This window comes from Mesoplodon densirostris, chromosome 12 (assembly GCF_025265405.1).
Source record: "Mesoplodon densirostris isolate mMesDen1 chromosome 12, mMesDen1 primary haplotype, whole genome shotgun sequence".
Taxonomy (NCBI): domain Eukaryota; kingdom Metazoa; phylum Chordata; class Mammalia; order Artiodactyla; family Ziphiidae; genus Mesoplodon; species Mesoplodon densirostris.
This window is the reverse complement of record NC_082672.1, coordinates 50,836,427-50,861,281: the sequence shown is the minus strand read 5'-3', so window position 1 is coordinate 50,861,281 and position 24,855 is coordinate 50,836,427. Positions and strand designations below refer to the sequence as shown.

Sequence of the window (24,855 nt, the reverse complement as noted above, 5' to 3'; positions counted from 1 at the left end):
TTGGTCATATCATTTGCAAATATTTTCTCCCTTTCAATAGGTTGTGTTTTCATTTTGTCAGTGGTTTCCTTTGCTGTGCAGAAGCTTTTAAGTTTAATTAGGTCCCAGTGTTTATTTTTTGCTTTTATTTCCTTTGCTTTAGGAGACAGATCAGAAAAAAAACATTGCTGCAATTTATGTCAAAGAGTGTTCTGCTTCTGTGTTTCTCTAGAAGTTTTATGGTTTCTGGTCTTACATTTAGGTCTTTAAACCATTTTGAGTTTATTTTTGTATATGGTGTTACAAAATGTCTAATTTAATTCTTTTATAATGGAAGGAAAAATTACGTGTGTGGTGGAAGTGCCCTTGGCAATGTAATATATTGTCTTTGTGTTTAAAAAAATTTTACAAAACAGACATCTTATGTCATTGTATAACTTGCTTTTTTCACTCAATGATATATTTTCAAAGCTTATCCATGTAGCTAAGTGTAGATTTAGTTTTTTAATTTTAGCTGCTCTATGGTGTTTCACTGTATGAATATGACAATTTACTCATTTCCCTGTTAATATATATTTAGATTATTTTTTCATTTTTTTCTATTGCAAGCAAGGCTACAATGAACATCACTATACATACCTCCAAATTAACATATGCCATTTTCTCTAGGGTTCATTCATAAGTACTAAGAAGTGGAATTGCTGAGTTACAGAGTATATACAGCATCAGAACTTTCAAATTGTCTTCCAGAATTTTACATCAGTTTACCCTCCCACCAGCAGTTCGTGAAAATTTTCATCTCCCTACATCCTTGTTATATATTGACAGGTTTTTATGCCAATCTAATGGGTATGAAATAATTTTTCATTGTTGTTTTAACTTGTGTTTTCCTGATTACATTATATTTCCTGAAGTTGAGTACCTTTTTGGTTTTTAGCTATTCATATTTTCTCATCTGTTAACCACCGTTAATATCTTTTGTCCCTTTGTTAATTGAGCTGTTTGTTTTTTTCTTAATGATTTGTAGGAGTTGTTTCTGTAATTCAGATACTAAATCTTTTAACTGTTATATATGTTGCTTTTTAAAAAAACTTTGTCAATGGTGTCTTTTGTTGCATAGAAGTTTTAATTTTAGTACAGTTTTTAATCCTTTTTCCTTCTCCTTGTTGTAAATTGTCTTGTTTGTTAAAAAATCTTTCATACCCAAAGTCTGAAACATATTCTATATTTTCTTCTAAAACAGTTCTGGTTTGTTGTTTACATGTAGGTGTTCAGTCCAGCTAGAATTTATTTTTGTCTTTGGCGTGGAGTGGAGATATATGTTTATTTTTTACAACATGGGTAGTATGTTATCTTAGCACAGATTGTGACTGGTTAATCCTTTCCCCATGAAAATGCCCTCTTTTTCATAATACCAAATTCCTATATGTACCAGAGTCAGTTTCTGGACTCTTTTCTGTTAATCAGTCTGTTTGTCTCTCCTTATGCCACTGCTTTGATTACTAAAACTCTATAGTAAATTTAAGGACTTACAAATTTTTATTTGGCATTATCTCAGTGTTTCTAAACTCAAGATTTATGGCAAAAGCTTAAGTAACATTTCAACATGTTTGTAAATTTGCTTCCCTTTTATTAGAATTTTAGAAATGGATGAAAACTTCAAGATTACTTAAGTCAACCCTTTTATTTATTTATTTATTTATTCATTATTATTTTTTGTGTGTGTGGTACGCGGGCCTCTCACTGTTGTGGCCTCTCCCGTTGCGGACCACAGGCTCCGGATGCGCAGGCCCAGCGGCCATGGCTCACGGGCCTAGCCGCTCCGTGGCATGTGGGATCTTCCCGGACCGGGGCACGAACCCATGTCCCCTGCATCGACAGGCGGACTCTCAACCACTGCGCCACCAGGGAAGCCCCAACCCTTTTATTTTATATAGAGAGAAAGTTGTAGAGAAGTTAAGCTACTAATTAGGATGAGGTCACAGAACTAGTTAGAACTCGGTATTATTGCCACCATACCAGCAAATCCAAATGTAATGCCCCATCAGTAAGTAGCAGTGCTTTGGAGGAGTCTCTGACCCCAGGTATTTAATGTTCCTCACTTTTCTCATTTTGTTTGAACCTAATTGTATTTCCTTATATTCTTCTGTTCAAAAAAGGATAGATAATGGCTGTGAGACTTCCCTTGTGATATGTTCTTTTTTTTAGACTTTATTCATTTAGAACATAAAAGAGACAAATTCTGTTTCTTGCTCTAAAATAATTTTATGCCGGTTGTTTGAATTCTGTTACTCAATTTTACTGTCTCTTCTATGAACCCTCCTTATTTCATGAGTTGTGTTAATGAGAAAAATTACAGTATCTGCCAAATAATTTGGTTATATCCTGATTCTGTCAGGTACTTTTGAAGGTACACTACAATTTTGGGGTACCATTTAGTCAGATATACCAGAGTAGTTATTTACTAAATCAAGTGAACTTAAATGCATGAATACTACAATCTTTAACCCTTTTTTTATAGGACAGTCTCTTTACTTCTCTTCCTTTACTCTCCTCCACTGGAAATATGAATTTCTATGTATGCAATACGGATGCTTTAGACAATTTTCTCTTTATTTCTGTTACCAGTTGTTATTTTGTTATCAATTACTTATCTCATGATATTTTGATAACTGTCTTCCGTGTAGAGCTGCTTTGAAGATTCTGTATATAGACATTACCTGAAGTCTGTTCTGTGGAACGCTGATTTCTCAGGAGGACTCCCCAAAAAAGTTTTGTTGCAAATAAGTTTGGGAGATGCATGCTCTGTCTCTGTTTTGAAAAATTCAAAATGATAGTAGAATGTTAAATATACTGATAAAATTTGCTGGTGAAGAAGTTGGTTAATGCTACTAATTACTAATTTCCCCAAATTAGTTTAATTTTATTTGCCTGGAAATCGGTTTAATTTATGGAGTAACTCCAATTGATATCCTATAAAACTAGTATTCTGTAGGACACATTTAGATAAATACTGTATAAACCATAGTGAGTTGTAGATCTATAATCTTTAAATATTTAGAATAATAAGTATATTTCCTTCTTTTTATTTCTTAAGTCACATTATCTTTATAATTTGTTATAATTTGTTTTCTTCCTTTACAGCGTGGCTCATCCCCTGTCACCCAATCATTCCCTTCCTCCAAGCCAAATGTTTTTATTCATTTAGCTGATCTTTATTGAGCCCCTAGAGAGCACATGTTAGAAATACAGAGATGAATAAGGTGAAGTTCTAGCCTTGAAGACCTAACACACTGATTTAATAGAGCAGGGGAACCACCTATAGGGGATAGCCCCTCATATCTTTGTGCAGCTGTAGAGAGCCATGATCAGCACTTCGCATTTACTTATTTAGTAGCATGAGAAAAATGTTCTCAATGTATGGTTTTATGAAGACTTTATTCATTGAATTTAAGATACCAGAGATTGTAAGGCACAGCATTACTTTATGTACCACAATGAAAGAAAAAAATGTTGCCAAATATAATTTAAAGTTGAATCTGGATTTCAGAGAAGTAGAATGTATGCATTACATATACTAATAAATGTTTGTTAACTATTAGCCTTAGATGTGTTTTATGTATTTCTACATTAATTGAATCAAGTGCAACAAATGCTTATTGAATGACTATCATTTAATAAGGCCAGTGGATAATAGACTAATGAATAAGATATGGTCTCTGCTCTTAAGGAACTACAGAGGAAGGCAGATGTGTCCAGAGCTTGCTAAAATAAAACTAAGTTTCTTAAAGCAATTTAATTAAATCACACAAACTATAATTAACAAATATGTTAAAGCTAATTCTAAATTAATGACAGTTGATGGCTTTGTAAAAGTTAAAAATATTATAGATTGGAGAAATAGTCTCAAGACATGGTGAGAATTGTGAACTTTAGGACTTCGTCTCAGTCTAAGCAAAGCTCCAATAATGTCTTAATTTCAAATAGCTCTAGGATATCAGCTCGGTGCTTTGTGACCAGCTAGAAGGGTGGGATACGGAGAGTGGGAGGGAGACGAAAGAGGGAGGAGATATGGGGATATATGTATATGTATAACTGATTCACTTTGTTATAAAGCAGAAACTAACACACCATTGTAAAGCAATTATACTCCAATAAAAATGTTAAAAAATAAAATAAAATAAAAAATAAAATAGCTCCAGGCAATTTGACAGTATGTATCAGAAGCATCAAAACTGTCTTTAACTTAATACTATATCCTGTATCCTAATTTAAAAAAATTGGTAATTTACATAAATATTTATCTACTGCCACTAAAAAAACCCTATACTTTAAAAGAATATTTAATGATACTAGAAAATGTTTATCGTATATTGTTAAGTAGAAAGGCAATTTACATAAACATTGTATGATACAATCCTAACTTTGGTTAAAATAATAAAAGATTGACTTAATAGATACCAAAGTATTAATAATACCTTAACAATCTTATATTGCTAGAGTTGATAGTGATTGTTATTTTCTTCTGTCATTCCCAAATTTTGTAGAATGAGCATGTATTACTTTTGTGATCGGGGAAAAAAACAGTATATATATTGTTTTCATTTTTTTGTCAAACCTCTTTCCAAATACTCTCACCCTAATCTCTCAGCTAGCACAGTAAAATATTATGGATTTATATATAATGTAAGTATGAGAAGTTGCTAGCAGTATTCATATACATAAGAATAATATTATTAATGATTGAACTTATCAGTGCAAATGCCTTTGGCCGTGCCTTTTGGTTTTGCTGTGCTACAACCCTTGTATACCTTTCAATGAAATGTAGTTTGCGGCCAATAGGAAGTTTTTAGTTCGAGGATGAAAGGAGGCTGAGTCTGTCTTAGCTAAGGCTCATCTAAGCTGGACTGGCAAACTTGGCTGGTTGCCATGATGAAAGCAGCATTGGAGGGTCAACCCCAATTTTTGTGGGATACCAGATTAGTACTGGTTTAGAGCAAGTTCAAAGGCCCACATTGGTTAGGCATTGCATTTATTTCCCCTCAGACTATGCCCTCTTCCTCTTTCTACCTCCATGTCTAGCACAAAGTCTGGCACGTGTTAGGCACTCAGCAAATAGTATTGGAATTGAAGTGGGATGAAAACTGAAAATTATGCAGATTCCTAACATTAGCTTTACTGAAAAGTCACCTCAATCTTTTTTTTTTTTTTTTTTTTTGCGGGCCGCTCACTGCTGTGGCCTCTCCCGTTGCGGAGCGCAGGCTCAGCGGCCACGGCTCACGGGCCCAGCCGCTCCGCGGCATGTGGGATCTTCCTGGACCGGGGCACGAACCCGTGTCCCCTGCCTCAGCAAGCGGACTCTCAACCACTGCGCCACCTGGGAAGCCCCCACCTCAATCTTAAATGAAGTGAGTTATGCCGACAGTCACAGGTGTAGTCTCTATTTGGATGCAAGAGAAGTTCTTAGGAACAATAAAGATATCTCATGTTTAGCCATCACAATAGGGTCTTCTCTATGCCTCTTGTAGTTTGGCTGCTAGTGGTACATTGGGAGGCCCTCAACACTTTCAGCATTTGGCACAGTTAGCTAGAAGTAAAGGATGCACATTGGAAACTAATGAAGAATTGGAAGCTATAAGAGGAAGGTCATACAAATTTTCATAGGTGCATTTTAAGTAAAATGTATTTTGATTATCTTAACTAAGCTTCTACCTCAGCTAGACAGGAAAATCTGGTTTGTCCTTTTTCCCTCTGTGCTATTCAATAACATATGCTATTTCTCATGTTAAGACCTTAACAGCTGTGCCAACAAGTCTGGTTTGAAAAAAAGTAAGGGCTAAATGGTGTCGCTTTACAGATCAGCCTGTCAACAACTCTGTCCATCAATAGATTACTTCAGCCCTTTAGAACAGTTGTTCACTTCAGACATACATGTCAAAAGTTGGTGTGGTTAAGATACTGCAGCTTGCTAATAGGAATAAGAATTGGAATTATGAATATGGAGCTCTGGATGCTAAGGAGACAAACCTAGGTGTGTTGCTTTTTGAAAGAATAACTCAGGCACTACTGTTAGTGACTAGAGCCCTCTTTTGTCTGAATGGCATACGCATCGTCCTTTTACCTCATATTGAGATGACTTGTCACTAGGATTTATCTTAGAACTCTGCATGGCTTTTAGGCCTTTAATTCATTTCAGTTTAGCAAGCATTTATTAAGTATTGAATTAGGTGCTAAAGTTATAAAGATGAATGAGACTTGATCCCTGTCCTCAAGGCTTTCAGTCTAATGGGGAGGACATGAACAGATTATTTCAATATAATATATTAAGCATATAGGTATGCAAAGGGAAAGCTTCATGGACAGATTAACTGATAAACTGTGTTGCATAATGGGTAAGAATATTGTAGGAAGAGAATACAATATGAACACTAGAAATGTGTTCACTCAGTATAGGCAGGCAGGAGAAAAGAATTAGATTGATAGAGAATGGGTCATCAAGGCCCTGAGAACATGCTTGATCTTTATCCTGAAGGCAGTGAGGAGTCACTGAAGAGTTTTAAGCATTGAAATGACATGGCTGGATTGTAATTTTAGGTAGATCACTCTAGAGGCAGAGAAGAGTATAGTTTTAGTGGGACACGATCAGTTTCAGGGAAATCACTTTAGAAGGCCATTGTAGTAGTCCAGGCAAAAAATGATGAGGGCCTAGGTTAGGACACCTAGTTATTGGTGATAAGGATGAGACGGTATAGGTGATTCAAGAAGTGTTTTAGGTGTTGAAATCCTCAGGACTTGAGGGTTGAGGAGTAGGGGGATGATACCATTAAATGAGATTAAAAATCTAAGAAGAAAAAGAGTTTTTAGGGGAATGATGATATATTAAGTTTCAGATATGAGTTTGAGGTACCTCTGGGACATCTGAGTGGATGTGAACTTTTAAAATTCAGAGAAATAGTGGTCAGTACTTGATAAGAAATAAATTATCATCTTGAGTAGATAAAAAGCAAATATATTAGGGCAACCCCCAAAGTAATATTGTCGCTTGAGGAGGGCTGGGTGTAAAGAAGACTTTAGGTATAAAAATTGGATTTGTACAGCAGCAGTGTAAAGTTACTATAAGTAAGTTAAATATTGTGGGGAATAGAGCATTCCACTTTGTGAAAAGTCATGTTATATACCATTTATAGACTCCTGTTTGGAAACTTCATAGTATGGCATGATATTAGAACAGTACTGGATATAGTTTAGGTTTTGATAGTTCAAAAGGGATTTTTGGGTTTTGTGGTTTCTCAGTATCATTATGGACATCAATGGTTATACTAACAAAATTTTGGACGTGATATTCAATGTATAAAGATTTTTAGATATCAACAAGATTTACCGAGTGCTAACTATGAGTCAAGCTCTATTCTAAGAACTTTGTATTGATTCACATATAATTCTCTGAAATAGGTATATAGACTTATTATTCCCATTTTATAGGTAGGGGAAAACCATGGAAAGTTTAAGAAACTTGCCTTAGATCACACAGGGTTCACCCCCAAGGAGTCTTGCTGCAAAGCCCACCTCTTAGCCACTATGCTATACTGCCTTATCAAACAGTATAGGTTACAAGTACCTTTGCTCATCTGGGAGAATGGAAATGCATTATATAAACAAAAGTCCCTATAAAGGTAAAATTTCTAGAAGTGTAAAGCGGTAAGAACTTCAGAAATAGTTTAATGTCAAGAATGTGTGTATGTGCAGGGGGAGGGAGAGAGAGAGAGAGAGAGAGAGAGAGAGAGAGGAATTACATTGCTAATTAGGAGGAATGAAAACCTGACAAGTCAGAAAAGTTTGGGAAACAGAAATACAGGAAGTTGAATTATTACCGGGAGGGAAGGGAAGAATTTATGTCAGAGATTAATATATACATAAAGGCTAAGTTGTAAGGAAACTGAAACTCCGAGAAAAGAATGATAAAGAGTTTATCACTTCTACTTCTACCACTGTATATTTACATAATGCTTTATATTTTCCAAAGCTAAGAGAAAGCTAAGAGAAAGGAAGTAACAACTAAGATTACATGCTATGTAAGTGTCAGAAACAGGAAAGAACCCAGAGCTCTTTCCATTATGTCATATTCCTTAGTAGAACCATGCAGATTCAGTCCTCAGATCCATAGAAATGGAGGGGGAAATGCCTCAGAAAAGAATTAGTCATCATTGCTAAATCCAAGAGAGCAGCAACAGCAACAGGGATGCATTGGTAAGGAATGAACCAGTAATGCTATAATCGAAGAGATTGCCAAGCTTCTAGAATCTGATAAATCTTTCCTGTTGATTGATGTATATGACAGGAAAGTCACCAAAAGAAAAGTACTTAGGTATATGAATAATTGTTTTTCTTTCTTTTTTTTTTTTTTTTTTTTTTGCGGTACGCGGACCTCTCACTGCCGTGGCCTCTCCCATTGCGGAGCACAGGCCCCGGACACGCAGGCTCAGCGGCCATGGCTCACGGGCCCCACCGCTCCACGGCACGCGGGATCTTCCCAGACCGGGACACGAACCCGTGTCCCCTGCATCGGCAGGTGGACCCCCAACCACTGCGCCACCAGGGAAGCCCTTTCTATTCTTAAGAATCTGTTGTTGGTGGTTACCCTCAGAGAGGGGAAAGCAGTAGATGTGGTTGGGTGTCAACGGTCTAGGAGTAGAAAAATTATTACTTTTTATTTTGTGCTTTTCTGTGCTGTTTAAGTTTTGTTACCTGTGGGTATACTACTTTAAAAAAAAACATGTTAATAGGAGTTTCTGTATAATTGGATTATGGGGCACTTTAAAAAAATTGTTTCATTAAATATTATATAGTACATAAACTGTGCTAACAAACTTTATCCCAAGAGTTACCAAGTAGGTTGACACTGACATTCAGAGTGAATTTTCCACAGATCCACGTAGAAACAATATTTTTTTAAAAAAAAACTTTTCTTTTTAAAAAAAATCTTATTTTTTGGCTGCGTTGGGTCTTCATTGCTGCACGTGGGCTTTCTCTACTTGCTGCACACGGGGGCTACTCTTCATCGTGGTGTGCGGGCTTCTCATTGCGGTGGCTTCTCTTGCTGTGGAGCACAGGCTCTAGGCGCCCAGGCTTCAGTAGTTGCAGCACGTGTGCTCAGTAGTTGCAGCATGTGGGCCCTAGAGTGCGTGGGCTTCAGTAGTTGTGGCACACGGGCTTAGTTGCTCCGCGGCATGCGGGATTTTTCCGGACCAGGGATCGAACCCGTGTCCCCTGCATTGGCAGGCAGATTCTTAACCATTGTGCCAGCAGAGAAGTCCCAAAACAATATTTTTATAACATGGTTGGAACAGCAGTGGCACTATAAAACCATTATTCTCTTGCTTCTATGGGAAAGTGAATATTAAATTGTAGGTAGGGATGTGGGAAACTTCACTTTCTGCAGTCTTAGAAAAATCCCTATACTCATGTATATACATATATGTATACATTTGCTTCTGGGATAGGAAATAGCTTTCCTGAGTGAAAGAGGTACTGTGGCAGGGAGTGGCAAGAGTGAGATTCAAATTAGAATTCTTTTATCAATTGCTCTAGACAGATTGTGCTGTGAGAGGGATTTTGAAGACCTTCATCTACTAAAAGTAGGGAGAAGCCAGCAGTTTGGCTGTATAACTAGTTTATTTGTAAGTCACACATTTGAATTAGGGAACTCCTCACAGTGATCAATTGGTGCTTACTCTCACTCTAAAGCCATTTTAGTCTTTTAACCACCTGTTTGGATGATATGCTTGCTATTCAATGAAATTGCAGTTTTCTAAGGTCCCAGAGCAATTATGGTGTGTAATTTGTGCAGTGTTTTATACTACCCTTGGAAGAGATGGAGAGTGCATTTGTCTGAACAAGTAATATACGCCTTTACTGGAAAATTATAAAAGTGCTAAAGGAATTTTTTTTCACGGCGGCATTGTTAGGAAGGGATCAATTTTTCTTAAAAAGGGCCGGGTTATTCTGGATATAATGAAAATATTAAGATAGTATGTTTGTGGCCTGTGAGTGAAAGAAAGAACACCAAGTGTTGGACTGGGACTGTAAATCATCATCTTTGGCAGGAGCAAAGTTTGCTCTTCCTCCTGTTGTGTCTGGACTGTTACCAGGGCCTGTGGTGAATTTTGCAATCTAGTTCTCAAAGTCCCAGTGAACGCTGAAACATTTACATGGACTCTGGGGTACAACTTGTCTGATCTCACTTGTTGGTTGTTTTGTTTGTTTGATTTATATTTTATTTTATGGATGAGATTTTTTATATTTAGAGGAATAATTTAAAATGTTTAATGTGGTGGGAAGGAAAAGGATTTTTAGAATTTTAAATAATCTTTATTTTGTAGTTCTTACTTTTAAAAACAAATCAACACCTATATGAAATTATGTATGAAGTACCTTTGAGAGCCAGAAAATAGCCACTCCACCCCAAAGTTTCTGGGCATTCAGAAAAGCTTGGTATACATTCCATTTACTGCATTTTAGTGATTCTAAGACATTTTTTTCACATTTAAAAACACTTCTAAAATAGGGATACATCTTGTAATCATTATTGGCCTGGATTGAAATCAGATTACTTCAGAAAGGACTTGCATTTGCCTCTAGCAGTCATTTGCACTACTACCTGAGACCATTTTAAATTAAATTCTCTGTTTGAGATTTATATTTTTTTTGTTTTGTTTTTATTTTTACCCCACTGGTAGTATGAATTCAGACTGTAAAGCTGTGTAAGAATTGTCTTTTGGATAAAATTCCCTCTACCTGGTGCCCAGTACTTGAAAGGTAGAGGCATTTAAGTTTTCTGGCTGTCTCTTTCTGCTTTGTGGGTTTAGTTTCCATTTATTCTACACAGTATTTGTGGCCCTTCTGTTGTTCCAGCTTTACATGAGAGGTCTCCTATTTTTCTCTTCCTGTGGTACGTGAAAGAATAGTGCATCTTACAATAGGTGGTGACTTACATTTGATAAAAGACCCATCAGATGCTTGCTTAGGCCCTTACTATACTTCTTCAGAGCTTATTTACTCGCACTGTAGGCACAGTTCTAATAAACTCAGTGTCATTGTTACACATTTCTTTGCTCATTCCTCATCAGTGATCTTCAAACTTTTTTGCATAAGAATTAATTGGGGAGTGAAAATTATATATTTCTGTGCCTTATGCTCAGAGATTATGTTTCCATGGACCTGGGTGATGCCCAGGAACCTTCACTTTTATTAAATATCCTCAAGGTATTCATACCTAAGTGATTGAAGAACCATACTTAGAGAAAAACTGCATTCTCTATATCTAAGTGAATATTCATGACTTCAGCTGCCATCTATATATACTGATGATTTCCAAATCCTTATCTTTAGTCTAAACCATTCTTCTTGGATGCCAGACTCATCTATACAACTGACATGTCTCTATTAAAGGCAGAATACACTCTGATATGGGGTACATGGGCTCAAGTCCCAGCTTAGCCACTTATAGAACTCTGTGACCTTTGGCAAAGTTACTTAATTTCTCAGTTGCCTCATGTAAAATGAAATTAATATAAATACCTCATAGGGTTGCCTAGATGATTCTGTGTATCAGTACATGTAAATTTCTTTGACAGTGCCTGGCACTAAGCTCAATATAAGTGGTAGCTGTTTTTATGTTGTTATTGTCCCACAAGTATGTCAAGCATATCTAAAATGAACCTTTTTTTAGTCACCTCGACACCCCTCAAAATCTGTTTTCTGCTTTGACTAGAGCTATATTTAATTTCGCCCTATTGTTAATTTTCCTCATCCAGTCATACATTCTATGAATTCAGTATCCTAATTATCTCTAATTTGTCCCTTTCTTTTCATCCCCACTTCTGTTGCTTTGGTTTGGATCTTTATTGCCTCACATAGCATTCTGGAATAGTCTTCTGTCTGGACTTCTAGCCTCTGCTTGTTTTTCTCCATTCTAACTCACAGAAATCTTTATCAAAGGCAATGTGATACTGCTCCTCCTCTGCTGGGTGGCTCTTATTGCCTGCCGGATAAAATCCAAACCTGTGCCTGGCTTACAAGCCTCCTCAGATCTGGTTTCTACCTCCTCTTCTGCAACACTCAGGCACGTTTGCAATCTTCCAGCTTTGTACATTTCTTGTAGTAGCTTGCCCAAAACACCACATCCTCTCTAGCTCTCATAACTTTGCATAAATCAGCAATATAGCATGGTGGTTAAAAGTGTGAGCTTTAGAGCCAAACTGCCTGAGTCAAAAGTGTGAGGTTTAGAGCCAAACTTTGAGCCAAGTTCTGACTTTGCCACTTTAGTTGTGTTGGGCAAAACACAGTTTTTCTGTGCCACAGTTTACTCATCTTTAAAACTGGAATAATTGTGCATTATAGAGTTGTTATGTGGATTTTAGTAAATTAATTCACATAATAAACATTCAATAAATGTGAGGTATCCCTATTTTTATTATTACCATGCTATTTCTTTTGCTTGTACACTTGATCTTCTTCTCTACCCATTCTCTCACTTTCTTTTGCCTATCAAATCCTACTCATTCATCCTTTGTTTTTCAGTTTAAGAACTAGCTCCTCCAGGAAGCCATTTCTGAAACCCCCAGACTTGTTTAGATGCCCGTCCTCTGGGTTCCCATAGCACCCTTTTTAGTAATTAAGCTATGAACATTTTAAGGGCTGCCAAGGACTATGTTTTTCATCTTTGAGTAGCTAATGAATGAAGTGTGATTGTTTTATTGTTTCTTACTTATTTTAGGTTGGGAAAGCAATTAGAAAGGGGAGGGATATTCTACTAGAGTCAAGTAGACAGTTCATAAGCAGGCAGGAAGGGAAGAGATAGCAAGAGGTGAAAAGACAGAAAACAAAATCTGTAACAGTCTGGAACTTTCCAGTGAAAGGGCAAACAATCCAACAAATATCAGTGTGGTTCTCTAAGTATCATTGTGCATAATTAAAATGCTACTGTGATATCCTTAAGGTTAAATTGTGTTGAGTATACTCTGCCTAAAACGAAGAAAAGTAGGTTAAGCATTTTAGAGATATTTCTTTTAAAACTAGTTGAAATCAATTTTGACAATTAAATAGGTAAGCTTTAGTTATTTATCATTGTCCAACAGCTCATTCCCCCTTGGGCTGCCTGACTAATCAGTACTCCCGTAATTAATTCTGATTATTGTGTGTGCTCTATCTGTGGGAGAAAAAAAAAAGTAAAGGCCAAGGAGGATTTGTAGCAACTAATCTGAGTATTGTTAACTTTAAAATTCATTATTTGTTGACTCAATTTCTAAATGCTTTCTACATGTAATAAGTTTGCCATCAACCATTCTAAAGGGTGTTGACCCAAAACAGACTGCCAGATATTTCTCCAGCAAAAATGGGTTTATTTGGGATCAGCAGAAAATTACAATTTGGAGTCTGCAACTGTGGTGAGCCCTGTGCAAATCCCTGCAGGGCAAGGGAAGGCAAACTCTTTTATAGAGGGGAAAAGGAAGTTGGGAGAGCTATAGTAAACAAAGAGTCTATGGCTTTTCATTGGCTGAATCCTTGCCAGGAAAGAAGAGTATTTCTTCTACCTGCTGGACTCAGCTATGTCGCAGGGCATTAGAGCTCCCCCTTCTGATCTCTCTACTCTATTTAATTGAGGTTTCTGTTTATTAATTTTTTACAAGAGAAATGGTTAGAAACAGAGTATACACTGTATGCAAAAGTATATACTAAGGTATAATATGTGATTTTTTTTAAAACTTAAGATAGTATTTATAGAATTGTTGGGTTTAACTATGACAAACATTAGTGTAAGAAGGTAGGGAAAAGTTGTTGACCTATCAAATTAGTTTCAGGGGATTCATTTTACAAGTATTTTTTGGATTAGGCCCTGAGGATACAATGCTCCTTTGCAGAGCAAAGCAATTTCAATTGTAGAAGCTTACAGAAGAAATAAACATAATTGTTCTCCCTGAGTTTATGTTGATATAAGAGACATAAGACCCTTAAAAATGAAAAAATACAAGTGCTTCTACAAATACCAATATAAGCCAATGATACTCTGCATCTTCGCCATTTTCTACCTCTGTAGAAATCTAATTAAAAGGAAACTGTTTTAGTTAATTTTTGTTTCTTATTATAAGACTAATATGTATTTATTGTAGAGAATGTATAAGGTAGAAATAAGAAATAAGGTAGAAATAAGAAAATAAAAATCTATTGTCCATCTAGTAACATTTAATATATTTACAATTATTATTTATTGTATATAATATAATAAATATTATTTATTATTTAATACATATTTAGTCTTTTATCTATGCTTATCTTTGTCCTTTTTAAAAATTGAGCTATAGTTATATAATTGTATATCCTTTATTCACTTTATATTGAATCAGGAACACTTTCTCTGAACTGAATATTCAAGATAAAGTACAGGTAAAGATGATGGAGAGTCTAATCATTTAAATAATCTCAGACATTTTTAAGTTTTAAACTTATTTACATTCAAGTTCAGTAAGGAAAAATTTAACTTTCTGATTATTAGATAAAATGTTCGTACGTCTAGTTATCTTAAATCCACAAATTGATATGTTTGCTGGAAATCAGGTAGCTCTTACAGCATAGCATTGAGAATTAACTGTACATGTAACAATTAGATGCTGTATTATAATTTATAAAATATTTGTAAAAGGTTTTACAAAGATTGCTTTGTACTCTTAAAAAACAAGGTATTTTACTCATGTAATCATATTTCTTCTATTCAGACTCATTTAGGATAATGAGATTGAAGAATGGTCAATAAAATTTTAATAATTATGAAATAAGCAAACCAATTTTATTGGGTATACTGCTAGCTAACTCACCCCCTGTGTTTTTTTCTCCCTTTTCATTGTCTCTTGTTTGTCTTTTTTCAACAGTGAGATTGCAAACTATTTGACTGCAGAAGCTATGCCCTGTATGTTTACTTCTACAGGGCATAGCATATTAGATGTAGATACTAAACAATTACTTGTTGTTTTTACTTTGACTTTGTCTGTGGGCACCTCAAATTCAACTATATCTAAAACAGAGTTCGTTTTCCATCAGACTTGTATCTCCTTTTATATTATTTCTTATTTCTGTTAATGCCACCATATCTTTACTTGCCCAAGTGAAATTTTGGAGTGTGGTTTTGATTCTTTCCTCTCTCCCATTTCACACATCTAGTTGGTTCCTAAGTCCTTTTCATTGTATCTTCTAAGAATCTTTCATGTTGATCTCATTTACTATAGTCTTAGTTCAGGCCTTATATTTTTTCCTCATCTTAATTACTTCAGTAACCTCTTAAATTGTCTCTCTGCCTGTGATTTCTTCTCCCTCCAATCTACCTCAGGGCCATCTGAATAAACTTCTCAGAATACAAACCTGATCATGTTATTCCCCTTTATATCCTTTATCAGCTCCCTATTGCCTGATCCTATAAAATATGAACTACTTGTGTGATATACCAAATCCTTCGTGGTTTGGCCCTCATATACCTTTTTAGCCATCTCTTATTGCCAACATTTACTCACTATGCTCCAGCCAAATTCACTAGGATCTGTCATGTCCCTCAATGATTATACTTCTATCTCCTAATTATGTATTTCCAAATTTTGTGTTCCTGTTAAGCCTTTTATTGTTTGCTTGTTTTGATCTCTGTCTTTCATATCTTTCCTCAATGTCTGGTAAGCCTTTGTTAAACAACTTATATTTAAGAGTGGAGCACTAAAAAACTGATTAGAAATTCCAAATCCATCCAATCCATTCATTTTATTGTCTTTAGTATCTTTGTTAACTTGGGCTAGTCATGTTCCCTTGATAAGGATCTTCCCGTCTCCACTTGGATATGTAGACTGCCAGTATTCTGTGTACTGAATCTCCCTCCTTTCAGTCTGGTTCCCCACCCTCACCTGTGCTGAGTGTCTCCCAATCCAGAGATACTCTAAAAGTCCCTCTTCATTAAAAAAAACAACAACAACAACAACTACTGGTCTTCTTCCTAGGTGAGGGGATAAAGCAGTCTTTTGGTTGTATGGAGAAGCAAAGGAGATTCGGGCATATAATTTACTTCTAAATTAAACTTTCATCTTATTCTCTAGGTTTCAGCCCTATCTTAACAACTTACAAATTTACTACAGAGGTGTAGCTAATTCATGAGCCATTTTGGAGGTTCTATAGGGTAAACTTAAAAGTCACTTTTATTACTTGAGTTAGGAATCTGCCTTTTTGCATTAGCTAAGTCTGTTATTACTTGTATATCTGTTTTCCATTTTCCAAAGTTATGTTGTTGTCATCTTTTCTGATTTCTTTGTCCTTTCAGGTTTATATCTTTTTTTAAAAGTTTTAATATTATTTTAGTGGGTTTTGAAGAGGAAGCAAAAGTCAGTGTATATGTTCGCTCTCCCATATTTACCTAAACTACTCTTTCAAAACTGTTCAGGGGCTTCCCTGGTGGCGCAGTGGTTGAGAGTCCGCCTGCCGAGGCAGGGGACGCGGGTTCGTGCCCTGGTCCAGGAGGATCCCGCATGCCACGGAGTGGCTGGGCCTGTGAGAAATGGCCACTGAGCCTGCGCGTCCGGAGCCTGTGAGCCGCAACGGGAGAGGCCACAACAGTGAGAGGTGGCCCGCGTACCGCAAAAAAAAAAAAAAAAAAAAACTGTTCATAATTCCAAATTATTTCTGGCTTTACTTATCTCCCTGTCAATCAGAGTTAGATAATCCCTCTTCTGTGCTCCCATAACACTCTGTGTATGCTTTTGTTATGGAACTTATCCCATTGAATCATATCTTGTTTTTAACTTGTCTCCCCTGCCACACGTTGTTGTACAACCAATCTCCAGAACTTTTTCATCTGGCGAAACTGAAATTCTACAACTCCCCATTTACCCCTCCCCTCAGCTACCATTCTGCTTTCTGTTTCTGTGAGTTTGACGACTCTAGGTACCTCATATAAGTAGAATCATACAGTATTTGTCTTTCTGTGACTGGTTTATTTCACTTAGCATAGTGTCTTCAATGTTCATCCATGTTTTAGCGTGTGTCAGAATTTCCTTCTCTTTTTAAGGCCAAATAGTATTACATTGTATGTATATACATTTTGTTTATCTGTTCATTCATTGATGGACGTTTGTGTTGTTTCCACCTTTTGGCTATTGTAAATAATGCCATTATGAATATGGGTGTACAAATACCTATTTGAAACCATGCTTTCAATTTTCTTTTGGATATATATACCTAGATGTGTCATCATTTTTTATGACGTTGACATTTTTTAAGAAAACAGTCCCCCCTTTATAAAAAATAGAATGTTTTCCATTTGCGGCTTTTGTGATGTACTGAGATTCAGGTTACACATTCCTGGCCAGTATGCTGCATAAGTGATTGCAAATATTATCTTCTGCTTTTCTTTTGTCTTTCAAATTTGTTCATAATTTCTATATGTTGTAGTATGAATTTTTTTTTTTTTTTTTTTTTTTTTTTTTTTTTGCGGTACGCGGGCCTCTCACTGTTGTGGCCTCTCCCATTGCAGAGCACAGGCTCCGGACGCGCAGGCTCAGTGGCCATGGTTCACAGACCCAGCCACTCCGCGGCATGTGGGATTTTCCCGGACTGGGGCACGAACCCGTGTCCTCTGCATCGGCAGGCGGACTCTCAACCACTGCGCCACCAGGGAAGCCCTGTAGTATGAATTTTCATGTAGTCTTTGTATCTTTTCCTTTATTTTCCTCCTGCCTTTAAACACAAAATATCTTGCCCCCTTCTAAGATTATTTTAACTATTCACTGTTTTTTTTTCTAAATAATTTTTTTTTTTTTTTTTTTTTTTTTGCTGTACGCGGGCCTCTCACTGCTGTGGCCTCTCCCGTTGCGGAGCACAGGCTCCGGACACACAGGCTCCGCGGCCATGGCTCGGGGGCCCAGCCGCTCCGCGGCATGTAGGATCCTCCGGGATCGGGGCACGAACCCGTGTCCCCTGCATCGGCAGGCGGACTCTCAACCACTGAGCCACCAGGGAAGCCCCTAAATAATTTTTAAAGTTAAAAAAAAATTTTAACTCTGTAATGTATTTGAAGTTTTGTACTGATGTGTGCTATTATGGAAAGGTTTAACTGGATTTTTTCCCTAGTTTTTCTAACATCATTCATTGAGTGAACAACAAATGAATCATTTGTTGAATCCCATGGAAGTATTTATGTGAAGTTCTTAGATTTACTAATTTCTATTGACCAGTCAGTTTTTATATCACTATATATATCTTAACACTTTAGTTATTATATGTTGTAAATAATAGGTTATAATATCTATTAGAGCATCTGTAAGGCAAATTCCTTAACCTCAAATTATTCTACTCAATTGTTAAGAGTACTTTTATTTTTTTATTTTTTTTTTATTTTTTGCGGTATGTGGGCCTCGTGCTGTTGTGGCCTCTCCCGTTGTGGAGCACAGGCTCCGGACGTGCAGGCTCAACGGCCATGGCTCACGGGCCCAGCCGCTCCGCGGCATGTGGGATCTTCCCGGACCGGGGCACGAACCCGTGTCCCCTGCATTGGCAGGCGGGCTCTCAACCACTGCGCCACCAGGGAAGCCCAAGAGTACTTTTTAAAGTAATATACATTAAGAATAAAATAAAGTTAGTCCAACCTTTACTGTATTTGCTCTTTAGATAAGTTAATCTAGATGCATACACAAAGAAAACCAGATAAAAGAAACAGAGCTGTTGATCTTTCTCCAGTCTCTCCAAGGAAAAAATCTAAACTTGAAAGAATTACCAGTACGGGAAACAGAGAGTCCTCCATTTCAAGAACCCATTGTAGTATCTCTGACTGCCTCCTAAATGCTGTCTCCCTAATAGTCCTATGAGATTACACAAAGGTGATGCCACCAGCAGGAATAAACATTGGTTGTTTAAAGGGACCGTTTTGGAACAATTACTTCCCTCAAGAACAAGTGAAAATGCTTTGCAGTTAAGTATTTGTGTCTAGCACATTCTTTAGGGCGGATAGTTTCTTTATGCAGTGGCACCTTAGTTGCAGCCAATTAAGGTGTCTTAATTTTATACACTATAGAGGCAATGGATAATTTCCCTGATTGTTTACAAGCTGTCAGGAATGGTTCCAGGCATAACTTGATTTTTCCTAAGCTCTACCAGGCTATTGATACAATCGAGGCCCACATTTTACAGCCTTTTGCCCCTACTTGTGGGACAGAATACTCCAACAAGAATTTCTGAGGTCTTTTCAATAACCTACAGCTAGACCTCATACCAAACATTCACATTCCTTGGAGGATGGGGCTTAGGCAGCTCTCTGTATTTTCAGAAAATTTCCTCTAGAAATTTCTCTCATACATGCCATGAATATGTCCCTTCCAGCTGCTCTCTCACTCTCTTGCTGTCTCTCTCTGGCTGAACAGTACTACCAATGCAACAGAACTCTTAAAGTGCCAAAACTGTGTTAGTGATCTCTGGCAACTTCCCCCTTCATTGGAATATAACCTCTTATACAAAGCAAGGCAACTAATGCCTTAGTCTTTTATAGAGATCTTGGTGAAATATTTCTCACTTTCTCTTCCAGCCTTCTCTCTTCCCTACAGCCATGTATGATGCGTAGATGGGACTAGGTCAGAGATGAATTAGAATGACCACCACCATACCCTACTCAGAATCACTCCTCCTCTCCTCCACCAATTAAGGCTTTGATTTTGGATCAGGGTTTTTGTACATCTGTCATATTCCTTCAGAGTTTTTCTCCTAGGATGCCTCAGTTCTTTATGTAAATAAGCTTTGAGTAGTTTTTAAGCACTTGTTTATAATACAGGGCTATATTGTAAGGGTTAAGCTGGAACCCCTATTACAGTGAGAACCCCATGGCTTGTTTTCTCTCATTTCTTTACTGTTTCCTTTCTTTTCTTCATATACCAGTAGGTTATTACTCTGCTTATACCCACTTTCAGATGTGTTTACACATTTAATTTAAATAAACTTTGGTCTAATTTTTAACTTATTGGTATCTTCTGAGTAGTCATTTCATATACACTAAAACCCTTGAATTTTTTTTAATTGGTACAAAAATTGACTTTGTAAAATAATATTATATTTGGGACACAGGAAGCAGACAGTCCTCCCAAGGACTTCAGTGTATAGTGACTAATGGCAAAATTTCATTCTTTTCATTATTGGAGAGACTCAGCAGGAGCTGAAAACTGAATCAGATATCTTGAGTAACTCCAGAGTTCTTTGGATAGTTTCAACCACATACCTCTCTCTGAAGATGTACAATCATGTTCAGAACATCTGTACTTTGGGGCCCTGCCTTTACTTTATTGTGAGCCAGCTGTAACTAAATTTGCTCTCTTATTTTTGTTTGTTTGTTTGTTTGTTTGCGGTACGCGGGCCTCTCACCGCCGGGGCCCCTCCCGTTGCGGAGCACAGGCTCCGGACACGCAGGCTCAGCGGCCATGGCTCATGGGCCCAGCCACTCCGCGGCATGTGGGATCTTCCCGGACCGGGGCACGAACCCATGTCCCCTGCATCGGCAGGCAGACTCTCAACCACTGCGCCACCAGGGAAGCCCGCTCTCTTATTTTTTGAGGGAACAGCAACTTAGATAGATGCAGTCTCCCATGGGGAGCAGACAGTGTCTAAGCAGCAAGAACCCAGAGGGACAGAGACATGGTTAGTAAATGGTAGCTGGTGCTAATAACAATAGCAAAAATGATCACCTCCTAAGATCAAAGAGCATCAAGTATTCTAGCAAAGCTTCCTAGGCTCTATAAGCTCTAATTTAGACTGATAAGAATGTCCTGGAAGACAACACATCATGACAGTGGCTAAAGTAGAAAATCCTATTGAGTGAAGTATGTTCCCTGCCATCCCAGGAAATACAGTCATGGAAGTATCTTCCTTTGCCCTGTGAATTGGGAAGGTAGTGAAATCACTGAAATTTTACAATTCTCAAAAATTAAAGTAGCCTAATTATAATTCTACAAAGGAATTCTAAATTTACATTTTAAAGCAAGCTTCGTTCTAAAAATTGTGCTGGTAAATTGTTTTGTGTATAAACAATTTCTGTTTCTTTCAGTGTGGTTATGAGTTAATTTATTTAACATTGACTATAATCTATTAAGTAGAATACATTTCTAAAATATTTGAATTACAGAAAGGAAAATAAAATGATTTGGGAACATTTAAAAATTATCTGCTAAGATGGTTAAAAGGGCTCTCCAACAAACATACAAAAAAACCCGAGAATGACAAGGTAAAGTTATTTTAGATTTTCAGATTTGGAACCCTTCTAAACTACATGATTAGAGTGCTAGTGCATTAAGTGGAGTTGTGTCTTATTCAAGGGTTAGACTCAGAAATTGATATATCCAAAATTACCCTTGAAAATCCCTTAGGAAGCCAGTACGTTAGAGTCTTAGAGAATCATGTTATGTGGGTGGCTTATGTTTCAAAGCTGTGTTGTCTTTTAGAATATATACTTTTCTCTCTGAACCCTAGAGTCAAACTCTTTTAGAGGGGTGCTCACATGATGAACTTATGAGCAACTGAGAAACCAGCAAATTCACACCACGCATGTAATGCTCACTCCAGAGCATATACTCATTGAAAGTCAGGCAGAATTGTCTATACTGTTTATAGAGTAAATAGTCATTTTTCTTTCTTTTACTGCTGAATTTATTATAGTTGAGTTTGTGATAATTAACTTCGTAAAGACACAATTCCACAGTATATGATTATGTATTTATTTTAAAGTTTCATCTGAATTTTTGTCTAATGTTTTTGTCATTCACATAGGAAAGAATGATGCTATACTGTGCCATTCCTTTATTGGCACAGTCCAGAAGTACAGATAATGGATTCTGAACTAATGCACAGTATAGTAGGAAGCTATCTTAAACCTCCAGAAAGAGTGTTTGTTCCATCCATCACCCAGAGTGATGAATCATCTCAGACTCACTATTCTGTGAACATAGAAGTTACCTCTCCCAAAATGCTTCATAGTCCAAATAGCCAAGGTAATGCTAATAAAAAATCTTATTTAACATTAGGGGAATGGTACGAAGTATGTTATACAAAACTTTTCATTTTTATGTAGAAAATAAGATGATTGTGTATTTAACTAATCTTAGTAAAACTTCTAATTTTGACTCTGTTTCTTAAAGTTTCTATAAACTTAAGTTACTTAATATTTTTTTATTTTGGCTTCTTCAGCTATAAGATGAAAATTAATATAACCAATTAGGCATATATTGCAGGCTTATCATTAAAACATCATTAGAAAATAGGAAAATACTCTTTGAAGAATAAAAGGTCAGATTTGGAGAATCCTTCTAATAAACAAGATGATTAGAATACTAATGAATTAAGTACAATTGTCTTATTCAGGGATTAAATTCAGAAATTTCATATATCTGAAATTACCCTTGAAAATCTTCATGAATCCAGTACGTTGGAGTAACTGCAAAATACAAGTATTATAACTTTTAAAATACAAGCTTAGGAGGATCTTAAAATTGAATTAGGAAAACATTTATGACTCCAGGCATACCTATACCATTACAGATTACTTTCTAAGATGATGATAGTCACGTTGTTTTTTAATCTTTTATAATAATGGTTGCCATTATAAATAGACTGGCTTTGTGGAGCAAAGCAACTGAAGATATAGTAATCCAAATCAAAAAATAATCTCAAGCAAACATCTTTCTAATTGGATATAAACTATATGAAAGTTAACCTATAACATTTATTTATATTCCATTCGTCTCTAGTTTTTTGTAATTTAAAGTTGTAACTGAGAAGAAAATGTAAGATAGTATTTGAAAATTTTATAGCTCTGAGCTTATCTGAATCATGAAGATATTAATATAGCTGAAAAGAAATCACAGTAGCACATGTGTAACACTTGTAATCTTTTAAGCCTGACATCAGTTAAACCACTAGGTTGTAATTTTTTCTTAATGGAAGAAACTATGTTCTATCTCATATGTCCTAATTATTAACATTATATCTTGGACAAAGAAACAATAAATGTTTGTGGTTTGACTGAAACTGAATACATGAAGAACTGAGAAAAACTTTTAACTTTAAACCTAAGTATCCTTGTTAATTAGTGGGCACTATATTTTAATTTTCTTTATCCATGCTCAGACTCTTATGCCTCCCATCCTTCCTCCCTTTCTCTCCCTCTCTCTCTCTCTCTCCATATACATATACACACACACACACATATATACATATACATATATATATATCTTTTTGCCTTAATTTGAATATATTTATTTTATTAAATTTAGTGATTATTAGCTTTCTCATATCTCAAATTTAGGAAAGTACTAAATACAATCATAAATATATTGTTTTTATAAGATATGTTAGAATTTGTCCCTCTTTAAAGTTTTGTCATTTTTCTTTTGTATGAGGAATATAAATTACTTATTTTTTTTGGCTCACTAACAAAAACATACTGCTCACTTTTATATGCTACTATGATTGTAAGTGTTCAAAAATTCTCACTTAAAATATCAAGCAAATTTTTTTTCAACAGCTCTTATTTTAGCCTTAAAAACTCTTCAGGAAAAGATTCATCGTTTAGACTTAGAGAGAACACAAGCTGAAGATAACCTGAAAATTCTTTCCAGAGAAGCGGCACAGTATAAAAAGGCCTTGGAGGATGAAACAAAGGAGAGAAATCTGGCACACGAGGAACTGATAAAGCAGAAAAAAGGTAGGAACGTTCAATAGTTCTCAGAAACAAGTGGTTACCGAAGTTTACAATTTGAAAATAATAAGCCCAGTCTAAGAAGATTTACTCAAATATCTTTGTTCTTATATGCATTCCAACGTTGAGGGCTTGTTCTCAGACATTTTGGTATTTGCACTAAATGGATATAATTTTGAACGTACCTCTATTATATCTGTTATCCCAGTTCATAAATTTTTGAGATTAAAAGAAAAATTAGACAAATTGTGTTTAGGAATTATATTTTCAAAATACCAACAAAATCCAGTATGTTATTAGCCCATAATATAATTGGAATACTTCATATTTTCACTAGTTTTTTTTTAAATTAGAAAATATAAAGCAATACTAGTAATTAAACAACATAAAACAATAAAAATAAATTTTAAAAATTATATTTAACTTAAAAGATTAATTGGAAGAAATGGACAGGTAGGTGGAGGTTTCTGTGGAAATTATGATAAGGACTTCTGGACATCTGTTTTAGAGATTTAGAACATAAGTTCTTTATATAATTTCACTTTAAAATTGTGGCTTTTTTTTCCTTGTAACACTACATCACCCTTATAAACAAGGTTCAAATTTGTGTTTCAACTTATAAATAGAATGAAGAAATGGGAAGGAAAAATAAATCCCAAGGTAATTGGACAAAAGTAGAAGAAAGAGCTGAGGAAAGTAACGAATTAAAGAATTAGAATGCGGTTGCTTATTATAAATAGAATTAACTGTGCAGTTAGTAGTTGAGAACAGAGGAAAATGGGAATGGTAGAATGCATATACCTGAGTTTCCTGAAAGAGAAGAAATGTATTGTTAGGAAAGAGACTTTAGGTCCTCTATTTTCCAGATGGTGTTATTTCCCAGGAAGAGCCAGGTTTTTTGTTATCCCACAGGTCACTGACATCCTTCCTTTTCAGAAGTATGCCCTCTGGGTGTTTATGAGGAGACAACGTTAAATTGGTTATATATAATTAATGAGATACACACGAAATGTATGTTCATAACTTTGGGAGAGTCAATATTTAGAACTAAAGAAGTCTTGAACTTTTAGCAGTTGATTGAATTCATAGAATGCATTTCTTGTTATAACTCTCTGATCTATGTG

At 36.0% G+C, this 24,855-nt stretch overlaps 1 protein-coding gene across 3 annotated transcripts in view; it reads left to right on the top strand.

Moving 5' to 3' along the window:
- CEP57L1 (centrosomal protein 57 like 1) overlaps window positions 1-24,855 on the top strand; it is a 70,387-nt gene that overhangs the window by 12,457 nt on the left and 33,075 nt on the right. For all 3 annotated transcript variants that reach the window (XM_060114672.1, XM_060114671.1, XM_060114670.1), the window contains exons 2-3: window positions 21,805-22,025; window positions 23,558-23,737. In XM_060114672.1, coding sequence (XP_059970655.1) covers window positions 21,863-22,025; window positions 23,558-23,737 — 343 coding nt within the window. In that variant the 5' untranslated portion in view covers window positions 21,805-21,862. The remainder of the gene's footprint in view (window positions 1-21,804; window positions 22,026-23,557; window positions 23,738-24,855) is intronic.